This window comes from Bombus vosnesenskii, unplaced genomic scaffold (genome assembly GCF_011952255.1).
Source record: "Bombus vosnesenskii isolate JDL3184/JDL3185 unplaced genomic scaffold, Bvos_JDL3184-5_v1.1 scf7180000013267, whole genome shotgun sequence".
Classification (NCBI taxonomy): Eukaryota; Metazoa; Arthropoda; class Insecta; order Hymenoptera; family Apidae; genus Bombus; species Bombus vosnesenskii.
The window spans coordinates 7,445,930-7,465,271 of record NW_022882927.1 but is presented as its reverse complement, the minus strand read 5'-3'; the positions used below and the strand labels follow the sequence as shown (position 1 = coordinate 7,465,271).

Sequence of the window (19,342 nt, the reverse complement as noted above, 5' to 3'; positions counted from 1 at the left end):
TATGCTGTTTTAAAGAGACATGTTTTTCTTGCACGACGGTTGTGTAACAGTAATTTCAATAAAATCCTATATCTTATCATTACGACGAGTATTAAAATCGATAATTGAAATTTAAATCAAGGTTCCAGTCTATTAAAAGATTCAAGAACATTTGCTTATCAACGTCTCTGCCGTATTATAGAACCGTCGTTTAAGTCAAACGTATAAAATTTTATTTGGCGAAGTAAAAAGCTCTGAGAAAAGAACTTGGAGATAATTTAGGCTCTAACAATTTACATTGTTTTTGCAGTTCGATTTAATGCTCTCGGAGGATGGCAGCGGTCGTGGTGCGGCGCTGGTCGCCGCAGTGGCTGCCGGACACCGGTGAAGACAACGGCTGTGCCGCGACTCCTCAAACTTAGATTAAATTAAGTTATATGCAGTAACGATTCAAATTTGACACACCATTAACATATACGTACACAGAAAATGTATGAAGTCACGCGTATGTGCCGAGGAAAAAGTCGAAGAGAGCTAGCTATTAAATAAACTAAAAATGAAAGAAAGGAAGCGAGAGAGGGAGAGATAGGCAAATAAAAGAACGAGTGAGATTCTGTCCGTTAGGAAGAATAGAGAGCAAGATCGAGAATGAATGAGTGTGAAAACGAATGAGAGCTGAATGTGCACTTGTACATAGAGCATAAAACGTAGCCTAATCTCTGCGAAAATATCGAAACAACGGTACTTGAAGGAGTACTTACAAATCGACGAGCATATTTACGCTCGTCACTACTAGACCGGAGAAGGAAACAGAACAAATTTATAACGAAGTGTTTTCACGCGAGACGTGGTTGCACACGAGCAAACTAACAAACGAAACTACGAATAATGTGCAACAGAAATCCTATTACTGCCATAAGTGCAGACAAATACGTATACGTAGACGCGGCTGGATGGAAGGAATTTGAAAGAATTTCAATCGTTCCTTCGAAGCAAAGGCTACGTGAATTTATCGGCATTATGCGTGTGCGCCTAGCTCGCGATACATCATATATCACGAAATGTCGACGAAAACGGTCGATCTCGATGTTCCTTCTTGACAGAACATGCACAAAGATGCGACTGGTTCGCGATCCTGTGGGTCAGTCTCTTCTGTTTCGCTACTGCTCCGAAATCTTTGCGGAAGAGGATGAAAAAAAGGAACGGGCGGATCCTTGGTTTACATAGAGCGATTTATAAATTATTTGTATCGTCGTTTTATCCTACAGTAATCTTATTGTAACATTTAGACGCGCGTGATTGAGACGATGGTCGCGCAAGTGGAGAAAGAATGAGCGGAACGAGGGTAAAAGAAGTTATGCGTGCGTGAAAGAAGTTCGGTATGCAAAACGAGATTATATGTATATTAATATCGAGACGAAAAAGAAAAAAAGAAAAAAACAAAGAAATGAAAAGACGAAGAGACAGCGCGAGCAAATATTAGAGAAAGTGTGTTTTGCAACAGTTCATTAGAAAAAAAAATGTGTAGTATCGTTTTAAGGGATTTAGGCGGTTTGAAGTATTTTTAGATTTATAGGCCACGGTCGCGCTCAACGCGTACGTCTTCTTTGGACGTCACTCTTATTGTTACGACGACGATGATGACGATCGCCGCGTATATACGGACGATCTTTTAACATTGTCTCCGGAACGATTCTTCGAAGACGTTCCCATTGATATCGCGACTTAAATTATACAACGTACATTAAAGAGGATGACAAAAAAGGAAAGACAAAAAAATTAAAAAAGGAAAAAGAAAGAGAGAGAGGCAAATGTGTGAGTGAACGCGTATATGAACGAGCGATTGATTCTAAGTCGTGACTCTCGATACTATGTTTTCCCGCCACTCTCTCGTGTCGAGAGGCGAATATTTCTTTGGAGTTCAAAGATCGATGGAGCAGAATAATAAACGACCTGTTTTGAGAGCAAATTGACAGTTATCTCTATTATCGTTTTATTGTCGCGAAATTGTAATAAAAATAAGATACTTAGACTCATACTATTCCAGTACTTTTTCATTTCAGTCGAAAAACATCATTGTTAAAGTTGTTCGATATTCAAATTCCTATCTCAGTACTTTTGTCCGCATATTGGATCATTCTCGTAAGTCATAAGCAATGCAGGTTTTCCTCAGTACGGTAAGAATCCGTGTAATGTACGTTTGGAAACTCATAACTGAGTTTTTATTATCCGAACTGCGGTCGGAGGATTCAAGAGAAAAATGATACAATTGACGAAGTCTTTAAATTGAAGAAACGTTCGATCGCGTCACAATTTCATAAAGTCTCGCAAAATCCTATAGATTGTAAAATTATAAGATATAATATATAAAAAAAAATGCATCGAGGAGACAGGAACACTGGATAGTGTTCGGTATAAACTGCACCCATGTTAAAGAAGAAACAGTTGCATCAAATTATGTATCAGCTTACAATGAGACAAAACGTACAAACTCGCTCGACTTCAGTTTTCTGAAAGGGAATAATTAGCGAACAAACTTGTACTACCAGAACCATTTCATTATAATTATCGCAGCTGTTTTTATTCCTGGGATAAACAAAATTTTACCATATGTATGTGTATCTAGGTATTACTCTCAATTTTTTGCAACTAGTAATTAGTCGAGCTAATATGTTTTTTATTCGGCTACTAGTACAACTTTACAAAATTGACGGTCGTAACGAATTCTATTATATCAAACTCAGGTCTCAGAAGAACCGCGTCACTTATGACCTGATATTGTCCTCCTTATGCCATTATATTCTCCTTATATCATTAATATCGATATCACGATTCGATAGATCATACAAATTTATAATTAAATATAAAGTAATCAGATATTTTTGAAGCCAATCGTATCGAACTGATCGTCTTGATTTATATAATTAAAAAAAAACATTCAGAACGGTTTGAGGAACTTTATCAGAAACAGTAGAAAATTCGTATATTCGTGATTTGAACATAAGAAGCACGATACGGATCGAACAGATCCTATCGACCTGAAGAAAGAAGAATCATCGCTCCTCTATCTTTACTCCAAAGTTTTCCTCCTATTGTTTCGTACGCGACTCGAAAACGCGATGAGGATCGCCCCGTACTTTCCGGATCTGGGCTCGATTGTCATTCGGTTCGTGTTCTCCGATTACGAAACAGTGGCGGGAAGAGAAGTGTCGGTCAAAAGCTTGGCCAGAACGAGGAATTGTTGCTATATATTCTGTATTTATTTTCGTCGTCATTTCGATAAGACTTCGCGGTGTGTACCGATAAAATTCGCGTGGACGGTCGATCTATCGACGAAGAGAGAGAGAAAGAGAATTCTTTTGTGATCGTCGTTTCACGCGAAGAAGATTCTCTCTGCTTCGTCCCGTTTCCTCGAACCGAGCCGAATCGAACGTTCGTCTCCGATCGCTTGCTGGTCTCTCGTCATCGATGTTGCGGCGACTGTTGAAACTAAAGGTGGTGAGTAGCTCTGCCGCGGTATACTTAGCGCGATCACGCGGATCCACGTGAGCGTAACGTTCGAATTAACGTGCGATGTCGACACGAGCACGAAACGTGTCGTCGCGTATTCTACCGATTATTATTGTAAGATACCATGCACACCAACGACGCTATTTCGTTGTGATTTTGTTGATAGTGACGCTGTGTGATTCCGTATCCCGTAGTTTTAGATTGTTGACGATGCATCGGAAATTGGTATCGGAGATTGTTGAAGCATCGGAAAATGGTACTAAAAAATTATTGGAATTGTGGATCGACAAAGGTGTCTCAAGAAGGATAGTACAACTATAGCCAATTGTATAACTAAATTCTATATATAAACGAGAAATAAAGTTCTTCCGTTCGAATTGTCAGCTTTAAAGAAAAATAAAGTAGTAAAGCGCCACTGGTGCGAAATTCCAACGATATTGTGTCATGCGTCTGTACAGATCTAAAGATAATTAATGTGACAGAAAAAAAGCGGCAAAGTACGAGTACAAGTGCGAGTACACGTTCGGATTCCTACAATGCGAGGAATTCTCGTGATCGAGCATCGAATTACCGTATTCTAGGCTGCGTAAGAAAAATCAGCGGCTACATGAGGCGCGCGATCTAACTGTACTGTTCATCGATTTAGATCGCGACAGCGTATTTGTAAAAGTGTCGAATGTCCGATAAGAAATTTGGTAGGATGTTCAGTGAGAGACAAAGTTGTTTTCCTTGGTTAATCGTGAATGAATCGATCGATTCGAAGGGGCGAGTAGAATCGAAAGATCGTCGAAGACAGCGAATCGATTATATCGGCGGAGTCTGAACCGCTTTCACGATTTTTGTCACGACTTTTTTTATATTCACAAACTGGTTAATGTTGTTGAGATGTGTACACGTTAAAGGTGCAAAATAAAAGTCATCGTAAATCTTGTTGCTCACGATCGATGTGCCATTACCATGCCGCGTTTGAAAAGAGTTGAGAACATTTTGGTGCTCGATCAGTGTTTTTAATATATAAATATATTATATATACATTTAATTTATGTATTTAATAAATATAATTTAAATATTTTTTTTCAGTTTTTATTATGTTAGTATACATCTGATATATTAATATATTGATAAGACCTTTTGATAAGACTGAGTTTGCAATTCTAAGAAATACTAAAAGTTAAAAATAATAAAAGTTTCCCTCGTGAACGGAAGGGGAACAATAAAGATAGGCTGGCTATTTAGAGAGATAGAGCATTTGCAACGATAATTATTGCGCGAAGGTTTTGTAGGAAAATTTGGGAGTTTTTTAAATTGAAATGGCACGAGATTTATTTAATTTCTTGAATGTTTGATCACGGTAAACACGAGTAAATATTCTCGATAATTAGACGTTTTATTAGCACATTTAGACAGGTATTTCAGAATCTTATCAGCGATTATATCGATCAACCTTGATTAGAAAATGAGTGATATATAATAGGAAAAATACTGAAGATAACGGAAGAACTCTGATATAAATTCGAGTGAATAATCCGCGAAGGGATATTAAAATATTCAGTATAATCTTCCCGTACCGAAGAAATCACAATTCAAATCTACAAATTTGGTTTCACTTAATTTTTCGACCTTTGGCAAGCCTAATCGAAATGTATTTACTACATCGACATCTTCTCTGCACGCCACTAGATGGCTACGAACTACGTTTATCTTTACAAATCGATTTACTTTTTCCAGCGAAAAATCATTTAAAATATCCATATAAAATTTCTCTCAAAATAAATCTATCATTTGACGAAACTAACAAATGCAAGTCTACGCGCAATGTAATCTGTACCGTCCCCCTAATCTCTCTTCTCAATCGTCGTACCTAACGCCATAACAATATGTATATATATGATACATACATGCTTGGCGATAACAACACCACCTGGTGGTAGCTGACAGGAAACAAAACACGTCAAAGCAGCAAAGTTTCGCTGTCGCAGCGACAGTGAGGTATAGCACCGTGATACGGGAACGAACAATGAGAAATTATGCAGAAACGGGTGATTACACGAGAAACGGCCACAAGGCGCGTGCATAGCGAGAAATAATCGTGGATCAGGATCGGACGGTGCGTTAAGATGATTAGTGGCATTCAAATCGCGCTGAAGAATGCCATTGATGTGGTGAGTGATAACCCTGATAAATTCCGCAGTTTCGTCGTCGGTTCTGTTTTCGACCACGCGACTGCGTACAATGTTCTCGATTCGTTCGTCCGAGAAAAAAAGACACGCACATTTTCATTTATATTTTTCCTTTGTTTGCAGAGCATTGTAAACAGTGTAAGAGAGATTTTAAGGCGGTATCCATCGATCGTAGTGCGGCATTATATGTTTTACGTAAACGACGATTTCCCTTCGTTCGACCACCGCGCGCTGTTACATGTGCCATTGTATTTATTTACGTTCTGCGTGTATCGATCTGTGTGTTGTACCTTTCGCTATAGTCGATACGCTACTGTCTACTCTTACGAATTTTTTCTTCTCGTCCTTCGTGCGCGCCCGGATCGATTTAAATCGCGCTCGTTTGGCGCCCATAAAAAATCCAAACAAACACAACGGTGCGGCGTAGCCAACTTTCGGCCGGCCAATACCATGCCGGTAATACGCAAAATCTACCCATCTCGATCGACACGCGTATTTGCGCGTTGTCTAATCGTTGCAAGATGTACGTCGTTATATTTAGCGGCTTATGTAATTATTTCAAGTTGCACCTACGGGCGAACCAACCGTAGCTCATTAACATGTGCACGTTTAATAATCTACCGTGTTTTGTATCCTACTTGGTTTTCCTCAACAACGACTCAAACGACGTAGTACGATTCCTGGTCGACGTTTTAGTCGTCATCAGTTTTTTTGTTTTAAACGAGGCGCTGTACTTATGAATTTTTATCGTTTGCAGATAGCACCGCCTGCCACGCCGCTGCAAGACTTCACCTACCATTGGAAACAGCTTATGAACTTTTATGTGAACCACCTGACAGATTGCAAGGTGCCCATACAGTCCACGGGTATACCACGACATTTAGACAGATTACTGGAAATATTGCTGGAAGAGGAGAAGGACGAAAACGAACCAGGACCATGTCTCGAATACCTGTTGCAACACAAGCTATTGGACCTGCTGGCTACGCTCGCCAGTGCGGAAACTCCACCCGGTATGAGAACCATTTGCCTGTCTTTTTTAAGAAAATTGCTGGGTAGATCTAAGTACCCACTGCTGCATCACACGTCGATTTATGGACCAGTGCAACGATTGATCGCTCTGTGCAATGGGAACCCACCATCGCCTATGGAAGCTGAGGAGATCCAGTTCCTTCTCACGCTTTGCTTTCTAGTTTGCAAGTATCCTCACGTGACCAACATAATAAACGATGCACCGACTGTTCAGAGGCATAACGCCTCTACCAGAAGGAATTCCGAAAGGATGGAAGTGGAAAAAGTTACCTACGTCCCAAACAGAAGAAAAAATAACTTTAATCCCTTATTCGAACCACTGGACACTCAGGCGGTTACGTTGATAAATCCCGATTTGTTTAGCTCGGAAAATGGTAGGAGACGGTCTGTGGAGACTAACAGACCGCCCAGTAAGAATGGAACGAGGGGATCATCTAGTCAATCGAACGATTCGATATCTTCCAGGGAAGTGGATAATGCCTCGCAATCTTCTAGTCCGGTAATCGAGAAACCGATTTGCGATGAGAATTCGGGTGTCACGGTACAATCTTCTGACTCTCAGGACTGCGACATCTCTCAAAAAGGCGAAAACGTCGTTCTAATGAACGAGATAGATACACATTTGCAGAATCTCCAGGATTTACGATTGGACGTTGAGTACGGGGCTGCTTTCGAGGAGTCTAATTGCGCAGAAGGGGATCAGAATCTTTTGAGACCGGAAACGCCACAGAAATCAAAATGCCTTCTATTAGATGCCTTGTTGAGTTACATAAATAGCGCGGTAAGGCACGAATTTTAAGTAATGAAAGTAAACTATCATAATAGCTCCTTATGTTGTGTTATCCATACTTTGCGGACTATTCTGCAATATCAATATTAATAAAAGCTATGGGTTAAATATTCCAAATCCTAATATACAAAGAACAGTCAATCAGACAACAAATTCTTAAACAAAAATGTTTCCTCTTTCAGGATAATACCGTGAGGATAAGAGCCTGCGAAGGAATAATGGTCCTTGCATCCTTGGAGGATCCATCGTTCGCACAAATGGTAGCAAACAGTGACTTAGTAACCCTGATACCAAATAGATTAGAGAACCTGTTCAACGCCATCCCAGCGCATGTCGATCCAGCAGAGATCGACGGCGTGGATGTTACTTGGGGTTTAGATTCGCCAATGTGGACGAAGGAGAAAAAATTTTCTGGCTGCAGACAGGTCGCTGCGTTTTTCATGTGGTTTGATTACTGCAATCAATTGATAAGGGAAGCGCATCCAGACGTGGCAAACGCGTTGGCGAAGAACATTAAAGTGAATTTCTTAGAGAAAATTGTGACACCAGCCCTAGCTGAACATCATGTTGTTCTTATCACGGCATTGATTACGAAATGTTTGAAGGAACTAACATCTAGCACCTTATGTACAGGTTTGTATATAATTTATGTTAAAATATGGAGAATTAACAATTTTGTTTTGCTTGGAATTTTTGGAGCATTGATAGAGTTCGTTTACTTTCTCCTTTAAATAGTAGGAGACGAAGAAAGATTGCTCTCTGACCCTTGACAATATTTCAAAATTAATTCAAACGATATTAATAATTTCTTGTTTCAGAAATAAGTTACTGGCTCGTGGGTCACGACAGAGGCCCAGAGATACCAAACGTATGGACGTCACCTGTACTACACAGGCTGATAGACAACTGCTTCACGGACAGTGACGATTTAACGCTGGAAACATTAAAGCTGTTCGAGGAGATGATAGAGAAACGAAATGAACATATACTGCACTGTCTCGTATTAGTATATTTGTCAACACGAGGCTATTACGACAACACCGCGGCGGATAGTGCAATTGCATCCTGGAGCGACGAGGAAGACGAAAGAGAAAGAGAAAAGAAGAAGGGTTCGCTAGACCTCTCCTACGAGCAAAGTCATAGTCGAACATTAGCACCTAGTAATATTCATAGAATTGTAAATTGGTAAGAATCTTACAGAAACTCTCACCACCGTACATAGAAAAAAAAAAAAAAAAAAAGAAAAAAGAAAAACTTTCATCAAAAGAACGTTTTATGACGGAGACATTCCTTGTCACTCGAATAAATAGAATATTTAAAAAAAAGTAATAATTCAATAATGTACACGCTTATAGTACTTGACAAGCGTGACACAAAGTGAGAAAGCTTAATCAACAGAAAGTCTCGATCAATCATTTCGATACGTCACCAACTGAATATGTTTTCTCAGCGTATGTACTAAAGAACTTCGAACACTTTCCCTCGCGCAACAATACTTACATATGCAAATGAAATAGTGTAAAGGTATAGAATTTTTAGCTTCGTATCAACCTCCGTTTCAGTTTCCTGTCCCTGATTCCTCGTTATCTACAAACAGACACGGACGTGAACAATTACGAACGGTATATGGCTGACTTGGAAAGGCAGTATTCTATTGTGCTGACAGACTGCTCGCTAATGGCCTGGCCGCTAGAGGCAGTAACCGTGGATGATTCTGCGAGTTCCGATTCCAGGCCGGAAGCAGACCATTGTTCCATAAGATTTTACATGGGGCCGTTTATGACGATGCTTTTTGAGAAAGTGGCGAGTATTCCAAGGCAAAAGTACGAGGTCAACCTGCAACTGACGGTGGTGATCTCGAGGCTTGCGCTTTTACCTCATCCGTACCTGCATGAATTTTTACTGAATCCGTTGCTACCAGTAGCACCCGGCACGAAGAACTTGTTCACCTGCTTGCAAAAAGTTGTCAAACAGCTGGTGAACGAGGTACCAAAGACGCCGGATCACAAGCAAATGCTGACAGAGACACGAGAACGATTACTCGAAGATTGTTCACACGAAGGGTAAATACGAATAAGAATGATTAATTATATCGTTCGTTGTTTGATAATTTCGGAAGATTAAATGTTTCGTGATTTTTAGAGAGAAGGAGAATATCTTGTTCGAAAGCGTGATCGTGACAGAAGAATTTTGCAAGGAACTGGCTGCGATAGCATACGTAAAATATCATCATTCTATGTGATAATTGTTATCAAAGAGAGCGATGTAAATTATAGAATTTAATTACAGTACTATGGATGAGTAAATTTACTTAATGATCGATCGTCAGTCTAGATACGCTTAAATAGAAAATTGTTTTTTGTGATGAATTTGTAAAATATACGTACATACCTTGTGTTAAGTATAGCTAGTATTATATTAATGTTAATGTTTACAATCACTTATTTGCACAATTCGACTTGTGACTCTAATAAAGAAACTACTGAAAAGTCACGTTCGTTTTAATTATTTTGCTTCAAAAATTGTTACAAATTTTTCTAATTTAGTTGTCTATAATATTTGTAGTTTCAACAATCTCTAATTACCACATATCAATTATAAAACATATTTAGATTTGAGTATATCATAGGACTATATAGTTTGCAAATAATTTTAATAATTGAAATAAAAAACGTAAGTTAAGAATGTTACATGTCTTATAAGTGAAACTAATTTCAGAATCATATGCTTCATATTGGAGTAAGTTGTTAAAGTTACTTCATATTGGAGTAACTGACACATGGAGTCACAAATGGAAAACACATCATCCATTTGCATACAGTTGCTTATAAATAATATAACGTCATATTTAAGTGGTAATAATTGCAAAAATACCTCAGTTGTCAAGGTAAATAATGAAAAGTTAGCAATAAATGGTGAATTATATTTTATACCTAGCCTTAAAGTATGGAAAAACTTGTTGAAAGACACAGATAAATGTGAAGAAAAGTGTACAACAATTTTGCAACATTTTCTATATGTTCGAGGTGGTGGAACAAATAACAATACTGATGCAGACATTGCAAATCAGGTAAAATATAATAAAAAATATCATCATAAAGGAAAGGAACATAACCTAGCTACTAAACTAAAAGATATCTTTGCAGGTTTTACAGTTGTTAATATCATCGAGTAGTAATTGGTCTATAAAATTACACAAGTATCTTTTAGAGAGAGAAAGAGTTTGTTTATTTTTACAACGTACCCCTCTTATAGAGAGCTCGATCAAATCGGTTATAGCATTTAAGAATGACTTTGGAAAAACTTTTTCAGTTAACAAGATCTTTAGTTTCATATCGCTCCAAGATAACGAATCAGAACTCACAACTAGAAGATTACACTTAATACAGCGTGTCACTGAAAAGATTTTGACTCTACATGGGTCTAAACTATCAGATGAGCACTCTGATTACAGATTTGTATTTACCACTAAGTCACAAGGAAATGTCAGAGAAAATTATGAGAGATATATATGTGGTGTGGTAAAAAATACAGAAACAAACTGTAAAGAGACAAAACTAACGTATGAAGAATATGTTAACAATAAAATTATAGAATTAAAAGCATTAAATGAACATAAATATTTTGAAGCACGAGAATTCAATGTAGAAACAGAAGAATGTTTCCTTGAAAATCTTGCAAAAGCAACAGTTACATTTGAATTATTATCTGTAAAACCAAGCCGTCCTGTTTTTATTGGATGCAATGTTGCTACCGATAAAAGTACCACAAACACAAAAGGTTCTTTCATCTCTGAATTTTGCATGAATTTCTTAGAATTTTTAAAGGAACAATTTCTACCGTTATTAGTTTTTAGGTGGATGTTTTATATTATATAATACAGCAAGAATAACAGCTATCATTGAAAAATATAATGATAAAATTTTAAGAGGAGAATATCCTAATTTACCATGTGTCAATGATACAAATTTTTCTTTACTAAATCAAGAGGTATTTTATTCAAAAGATACTAAATTATCAACGTCTCCAATTTATGAAAGAGAACAAACAATGACTCAGAAACTTTATAATTTCTAGGAAGAATGGGAACTTATATATAATTTTGTTATTGGATATCAACAAATGATAAAGGATTGTTTACGATATGATCCTGTCTTCCAAACAAATACACAATTTATTTGTATATTTTTGTCTAAACTGTGCCAAAAATTTAGCATCTACTATCATAGAATTAGAATTTTAACTGTAAGTTTTATTACTGACTAATGTTAATGATTGAATTATAGACCTTATTGCATGATTAATAATTTATTATTTATATATTATTGTTTCGTTATAGGAAGCATATGACCATTTGATTCCAACAATGACTGCCAGATTATATATGCTACATGCATTGCAAATTGTGCTTCAAAATGCACTTGCTTTACTAGATATCGCTCCTGTATCTCGCATGTAATTTAATCATACAAATTTTTTTAATCAAAATGATATATCTCAATATAATAGAAATCAATTTACAAAATTGTACAAATTATAAGGAATTATGTATTTTTCAAAAGAAAAATAAAAAGTGAATTATCAACTAAACAAAGTAATATTTTAAATTGTGCTTCACAAGTTTTTAAGTTTTTCAACTTAAATATATTTTAATTTTTGCCTTATAATAAAAGTATGGAAAAATAATGTAATTTTGAAAAATTATTATTTTCATAAGAAATCTTTATAAATCTATTGTTACTCTTAAATTAGTTGAAAATGTATTGGGTTAAGCAGTTATTTACTAAAAAATGCAATAAAGCTATATTTATAATTTGTAGTTCCAATAATGTTTTCTAATAATTGTTGAATTAATTAGATTTGTCATGTCGCAATTGTATTGATTTTAAATATATCACAATGAAACATACATACGAGTATAATTCTTTGTCACAGCATAACAAATGAAAATAACAATTGCACTCGTAAATAACGATGCGTGAAACGACAGAAATCGTTATAATGTATATAACTGTACATCTACGTGTGCATTCTTCCAAATGTCATTTCTCATTTTTTAAATTAAATACGATCTATATAGAAATTATTGATTTTGTGTAACTTACCAATTGATCATCACTTTTTTCGAAGAAATTCTTCTAACCTTTGACGATAATCACAGAAATCGGTAAATTACTGTATTTTATCTTTCCCTCACACATATTTATCGCTATTATAAAGTACAAAATGATCGAATTTTGTTGAATCGAACTATAAATTTATATATATTCAAATACTATACCGAACGCTATAGATCTCGCGAGACTCAGATCTTCAGAAGTACCAATTTGAAAAAGTATGAGTGACGCTAAATGGGATACAAAAGATGGCGCGATTATATGAATTTTCAAATGCACTTATCTTAAATTTCATAATGTAAGGAAGTACCAAGCGAAATTTTAGAGTTGTTATATTTAAATTATATAACAAAGAATAAAAATTGTTTCTTACAGGAGGATTGAATAGATTATAACGAAACAAATAAGTGGGATTTGAATTATTTAAAAATGCATCGTGTGTTATAATAAGTTAATTCTCGATGTAATCGGTACCAGTGTGATCGATCAACGCGTTACTTTCTAATATATTATTTCTCAGTTTTAGTACATTCTAGATGAAAAAGGGGAGTGTCTTCCCTACTGGAAGAATATCGTACATGAAAAGTACACGCACGATAGCGTGCAAGAGAGCGAGGCAAGGAACACAGCCAGCTGTTTGTTTTGTTTTCGGGCATGAGATTCACGTGACACGACCGGTGCTGGTGGCGGCTCATACGGCAGGGTCGTATTGTCAACGTTGATTGGCCGAGGCAGTGCACTGGCGCACCGCTCGGCCAATCAGCGACACCGTAAGAAACGACGCCTGGTGCTTCTACGGTGCAGAGACGTTTGACATCGATAAATGCGTGAGAGTGCTCGCGAAGTGCGGAGGTATCAGGCTGTCGCTCGCTCGTCGTCGGCTTGTCGTAGTCGTCGTCGTCGTCGGGGGCTCGTGGGCTCGTCGTCGTCGGTCAGTTTCGAGCCTCCTTTTCTTTGTCCTGACTAGCCCCCCCACTCTGTACCCGCGAAAACCTGTGCAGTAGAAGTAGTGTTAGGCAGTGCCGATCCACACAGTGACCGTCTTTCTTTACGTCGTCGCTCAGCTGCACCTACTTTCGTGTGTGAGCGAACGTATCCGGCGTGCCAAATGTCACTAGGTGGACGATAGGGTCGAAATACATTCGATCCTCAACGTCATACGTACGCACGCGTTTTTGCTGTATGTATACAGGTCGGAGAGGTAGCACATTTGCGTTAGAAATGATCATTGTCAGAAACGAGCCGTTAATGTATCGTCCGATACGCAATATACATTCGCGTGATCCTTAGGCCGGCTCCGTGTATATTGCGTATCGGTTTTATTCGCGCTCTGTATTCGCACACATTTTCTCCATATACCGCGAACGTGTGTATGCACCCATCGTGTTGCCGTTGTTTCTTGTATGGGAACCACACTTATTACGGATCACACATGTACACACATATTTTCACTCGCATTACGTGCGTGTGCATAGGCATGTTTGTGCGGTGTAACGTGCATGTGTACTAAAAGTCGCTTGCAATCCAGTCGAGAACGGAATCAAGGGAGCGCCTTTCTACGTGCTCATCGTGAACGGAAAACCAGTACGAGCATTACCGTGATCGGTCGCGTATCATGCGAGTTTCTAGAAGATTTGCCTCTGTGTTTTGCGCGTGACAACGTACGTTTTCTCTGACGAGTAAATTGCGGTTTTATTGGCACACCGCTCGACATTGGTTGCGTGTGTGTACGTGTGTGTCCGTCTGCTACCGCAAACTGCGTATTGCGTGAGTTTCATGGGAATCGTTGACCTCACGACCAAGTTGACCGAGTTACGTGCGTGAATCAAGAAAAACGGCGATAGATTCGTCGTCCGGAACGAACGATTTACTCTTTGCGAAAATTTTGTGGTCCTACATTTCATTTTCAAGTTCTCGAACGTGTTTTTTACTTTGTTTCGGTAACCACGATATATGTACGAGTACATTGGCGTTATACGTTGGAAATATTGCAACATCTAGATCCATGCTCCCAGGCCACTTTGTGCATGGCTCCCAGTAAGATCTACGCGTTCAAGGTCGCTGCACAAAACAAGTAGCCGGCACGTAAAGTGGTCGCATGCACATGCACGCTGTGCACAGTACGCGATACTCGTTTCCTGACCAAAAATAATAGTTGGTCGAGCGCGCACAAGTCGAACCGGCCGCTGATCGAGGTCAGGTTCTTTCGCATTCGTTGGTTCGCTCGCTTGGTTGATCGGTCGCTCGCGTCCGCGATAAATTACCGGCGACACGCGTAATCTCGACCCTTTCGACTCGCCTAGTGACTGTACTATAGTGTGCTTCTTTCCAATTGTACCGTTCGCGCTTACTTGCTTGCTCGCGTGAGCTCTCTGTCTGTCTCTTCCGTCTTTGTCACGTATTCGTAAAACACGATTTGTCGGTTCGCTCGCACGCGACTTCGCGTTGGAAGTGTGGAGCAGCGGTGCGTCGTATTCTCTTGCCTCGCGTATATCCTATCGGTCGTTGATTTTTCTTTTCTTTTCTTTTTTGCCATTTTCACGTGATTTGGTGTGATCGTAGTGAATGTTGTGAAACGAAGGTGAAGAAAGAAGAAGAGAACCGACGAAGTCAGGCAGAAAACATAAAGATAGGAAAAGGAGAATATTATACAAGCTGTACGGAGTTAAAGTGAAACGCCACCGAGTAGAAAAGGGGGAGAAAAGAAACGTATAGAAAAAGGGAAAAGAAAACTAGCATTTTAAATAAAAGGGCAAGTGGAATTGGAAGTAAGATAGACAGACACGGACGAGGTAGACTGAAAGTCGTCGAACGGTTGGTGCAAACAGGCTACAAAGGGAAACGTATATCGCGAAATAGTCGACGGAATATATACCGTGGTAGAGAGAGGAAAAAAAAGACAGTTCTTGATGCGTATCGCGGTTGGAAAGGCCTGGCCATCGATTTGCCGTCCGCGAATCTAGTGCGCGTTTGAAATCGGGCTAGTCTCGGTAGTCACGCGCGCGCGCTTGTGTGTTACGTGCACCTAAGCGAACGCAGCCAGCGAGGCGCGCGGACGGACGAGAAAAGGAGGAAGAGGTGGCGGTCGTAGAAGAGGGGGAGGAGAAGGAGCGGCGGTTGAACAGGCGGGCGGAGAGAAAAGTTCGAGAAGCGGCAACACCAGCGCCAGCCAACATCAACATCAACAACAACAACAGATCGGCCGCGCGGTGTATACGGGGCTGGTGCTCGTCGTGTGCGTCTCTAAACGGTTATTGCGTTGTGTGTCGCGCGCGCGGCGGTGGTCATCGGTGTGTGTGCCGGGATTACAGGGAAAGAAGTAGTGAACCGAAGTCGCCAAAATTACGCCAAATCGGGGAAATATGAGCATTGCTGCCCTACTACAGGCCGCCGAGTATATTGAACGAAGAGAAAGAGGTGAGTACTGCTCTGCTGCCTAGACCACGCGTACATCTACGCATCTGTGTTCTTTTCCTTTCTTCTTCGCGAGCACCGCGCGCCGGCAAGTTTCATCGTGGTTGCGCCTGTGTGTCTCGTACGTGTGTACCGTGTCATTGGCACATGGCAACGAACGCGCGTGTACTTACCGTCGTTGGATCTCAGAACGCGACCTTTATTATTACGCCTATCTTCATTTCTGTTTTTTCGTTCGCGGCACTTTTTTTTATCAATATCGCGATTATCCGATGGAATCAAAGCCCCGGCTACAAAAGTTTTTCTTTAGTCCATATTTATCTTTTCTAGTTTTAACAGATTCCATATCTGTTAATTTTACGTGATTTGCCATCCAAGCCACGTGTAAATTGTGTTTCGTAACTATTACAAAAATTATATAATCGCGAGGAAACATGCCTAATATATAAAATATTCCAATATATTTCAATAATTGTGACCAGGAAATATTTTAGAATTGTCTTACTTTCTACAGTTAAAATATCGTATTTGAGATGAAATGGAAGTTTCAGCGTGGGTCATCAGTCATCGATAGCTTACGCGGTACAGAATATATTAATCGAATTATGAATAGGTAGGTACAGATAAGCTTTCCGATATCGAACCGGACTCTGACGAGCTATATCCAGCCTAGATGTTTTTGTACTCCGTAACCGTGAGTTTTGGAGCGCGTGACCTTCACCGGTGTACGCTCTTGTGATGCAACGTGCAGCGTACGATGTAATCGTGTCGCGGTGCACGTTCGTTTTTCGGCCAACCGGCGGTAAACACTATCAGTAAATATATATGTATATATATGTAGATATGTAGATATATAGATAGATATGTATGTAGATGTACGCACGTATATATACGTGCCTTGTGTTTTTTTCACAGTACACAGTGTGTGACTGTCGTTGTGTCGTGTAGGTCGCGTCCGCAGTGTACACGTATGCGTCAGAGTGCGCGGAGAAGCGGTAACGATGATCTCATTTTATCATTCCACTTATAATACCGCTGTGACGTATCCGATGCTACGTTTGCTCGCGTGTGTGTGTTGAATTCCCGTGATATCTCCTTCCTTCTCTTTACTCTTGCATTTCACTAACCCACTATCCATTTTATGAAATTTATCCTTTTCAGTTGATATTTTATTTTTCTAATTAAATATTCTACCTATTTACATTTTTAGAAATGTGACACGTATGCATCGATTATAATTAAATTTGCAGTTAATTAAATCGATGTTGTTCAATTTGTATATTTCAGTCCTTTCTTTCTTCATGAAAACTGAGATCAGCAAAATACGAGTATCTTTTATTGATCATTGATTGATTAAATTAGCAGTTAATTAAATCGATCCAAAGATCCAAGATCGGAACAAATATCTCATCGTCGCTTTTTCTAGAAATATTCGTCGGTTAATGTCGCTTTAATGGAGAACGCGCTATCGACGCAAAATTATTAGACACATTTGCATAAATATGTACATATATCTTGTTGAGTACTCTGGTTGTCGATGATTCATAGGGCATGCGTTTTTCTTCATAAACAAGCCTCGACTTAAGCATTTCGTTCGACTTTTTTTCTCTTTTATCCGTTTCTTTTAAATTCTCCGAGTCACGTGACTCGCAAACGTAACCGATACTAATAGCCACTGCTGCCAACGTTACAAGCCTGTTTTCGCCAGGGCGAAAGCCATGTGTGACGTAAATAACCAAAATACACAGATCACAATAAACGGTTGTCGCCTTGCATTTTTCCGCGACGCTACGTTTCGCTTTCGAATAGTTGGTCGGGATTTACGGTGTCGTAATTCTTTCCTGTTTCTTTTAAGATCCGTGTGGTATGGAGCGAGCGTGACGTACACAGATATACATATACATACACAACGAGCCATGTATAGTCACGTTCACACACGTTCGCGAACACCCCGAAAGAACGGCTTCTTTGTTTCTCTCTTCTCTCTCTGCCCCTGTTGCCGTGCATCGATCTCTCGTGGTTTAAGCTCGCATCACGCGAGCAAGAGAGGGACGTTTTCGTGTGCGCACTACGGCCGCTCACGAGTAGCAGCAGCACACCAGCAGTCGAGCCCCAGAAAGAGCTTTCGGTTTATTGGCCGCGCTCTCGTCAAGCGAGAGAGAAGAACAAGGGGGAATCACGTCGGATCGTCGATCGAGCATTAACTATTATTGCTCGAGGGTACGCGAGATAAGGCTGTTACGTTATTTTAATCGGTCTATTTGGCACGATTTCTCTGAAAAACGTTCGGGTACAACGCGACCGATCGAGAGTTATTGTCGTTACGCTTTGTCCGAAAGTAATTGCGCGCCCAAGGCCGCTTCCATGACCGCGAAATATATACGTATACCTCATAAATGACATCTGTCTTTCTATACGGGTCGTGACGTTGAAGATTACTCGATGTTTACTAAATGTTTCAGACTCTTAATACACGGTTTTCGTATTACAGGTTTGTGTATTATATTTTGCACTTTACAGGAACGAAGGAGTTTTATAATATTCGAAACATACCAGAAAGAGTCAATAAAGTCTTCGTTCGATCATAACCTCCAATCTTGAAATCGAAACGTCACCTAAAGCATAATATTCGTGTAAATTGTAAATGAAGAACTAGAATTTCTTGAAGTAAACTTAAAGTTGCTTCATTTTGATATAATACAGGCTACATAAACCCTGTACTGGGTTCGCTGTCCACCTGCCTTGAGCGGTCGATTAATTTCGCACGGGTCTAGGTTTAGCGTAAGCCGCGTGGACCAGTCCATTCTTTCGAGACCTCGGCTTATTCCAAATATTCGAGTATTCGGCGAGGTTGCGCTCGGAGCTGCCGTTAATCGGCTTCTGTGATTTCCGCGTATTCAACGAGCGTTAAACTAATATCGCGCTCGGTATTAATATATGTATTCCGCTGGCAGAGTTACGCCCTGCGTCAAACGAACGAATGGTAAATTAAATTGTTGCAGATTCGAGAGAGGAATTCCGCTCTCGTCCGCGGAGTACAGTTTGCGTTGAATTGCTCCGTTGACGATTCCAGCGACGCGTTTCCGATTCTTCTGTCGTTTCTATAAAAAGGAGAAGAAAGGAGACGAGGTATTACAGATAAAGATGGAGGAAGTAGATGTCGCGAGAAAGATGAGGAGAAATAAAAGGATTGGATTGTGAGCTGATAGAGGTAGGAGGGGCGGGAGGGAGTGGAGAGTTGAGAGAAAGGAGTAGCAAAAGAGAGAAGAACGGGTTAACGAACGAATAAGATAGAGACCGAGAGGAGCGTAGCAGAGTGT

General features: G+C 39.5%; 4 protein-coding genes across 22 annotated transcripts in view; all 4 read left to right on the top strand.

Annotated features, from left to right (window-relative positions):
* The window catches only part of LOC117230814 (hexokinase type 2), a 37,527-nt gene extending 33,111 nt beyond the window's left edge, over positions 1-4,416 (top strand). For 4 of the 6 annotated variants that reach the window (XM_033488646.1, XM_033488648.1, XM_033488650.1 and 1 more), the window contains exon 7: positions 290-2,017. In XM_033488646.1, coding sequence (XP_033344537.1) covers positions 290-367 — 78 coding nt within the window. In that variant the 3' untranslated portion in view covers positions 368-2,017. Of the gene's footprint in view, positions 1-289 lie in introns of all 6 variants that reach the window. The other 2 variants (XM_033488645.1, XM_033488647.1) reach the window with 2 other exon arrangements.
* A 1,007-nt stretch (positions 4,417-5,423) lies between these two features.
* LOC117230813 (protein FAM160B1-like) lies at positions 5,424-9,984 on the top strand. 4 transcript variants are annotated; one of them, XM_033488641.1, is made up of 7 exons: positions 5,424-5,651; positions 5,793-5,807; positions 6,427-7,482; positions 7,674-8,124; positions 8,310-8,676; positions 9,054-9,554; positions 9,634-9,914. In XM_033488641.1, exons 1-7 carry the CDS (start codon positions 5,607-5,609, stop codon positions 9,731-9,733), a joined length of 2,535 nt encoding a protein of 844 aa, XP_033344532.1. In that variant the 5' UTR covers positions 5,424-5,606; the 3' UTR covers positions 9,734-9,914. The 4 variants fall into 4 exon arrangements, with proteins under 4 accessions (XP_033344532.1, XP_033344533.1, XP_033344534.1 ...); XM_033488642.1 differs by lacking the exon at positions 5,793-5,807 and having other exon boundaries at positions 5,427-5,651; XM_033488643.1 differs by lacking the exons at positions 5,424-5,651; positions 5,793-5,807 and adding an exon at positions 5,839-6,192.
* A 216-nt stretch (positions 9,985-10,200) lies between these two features.
* On the top strand, positions 10,201-12,074 carry LOC117230815 (DALR anticodon-binding domain-containing protein 3-like). The gene is made up of 5 exons (XM_033488651.1): positions 10,201-10,561; positions 10,638-11,271; positions 11,348-11,481; positions 11,569-11,736; positions 11,831-12,074. The coding sequence occupies exons 1-5, from the start codon at positions 10,271-10,273 to the stop codon at positions 11,948-11,950; spliced, it is 1,347 nt and encodes a 448-aa protein (XP_033344542.1). The 5' UTR covers positions 10,201-10,270; the 3' UTR covers positions 11,951-12,074.
* A 1,351-nt stretch (positions 12,075-13,425) lies between these two features.
* Positions 13,426-19,342, top strand: part of LOC117230712 (max dimerization protein 1-like) — a 229,270-nt gene continuing 223,353 nt past the window's right edge. For 4 of the 11 annotated variants that reach the window (XM_033488424.1, XM_033488423.1, XM_033488414.1 and 1 more), the window contains exons 1-2: positions 13,426-13,800; positions 15,171-16,025. In XM_033488424.1, the coding sequence (XP_033344315.1) occupies positions 15,971-16,025 (55 nt within the window). In that variant the 5' untranslated portion in view covers positions 13,426-13,800; positions 15,171-15,970. Of the gene's footprint in view, positions 13,810-14,609; positions 15,073-15,170; positions 16,026-19,342 lie in introns of those variants that run through there. The other 7 variants (XM_033488420.1, XM_033488422.1, XM_033488421.1 and 4 more) reach the window with 7 other exon arrangements.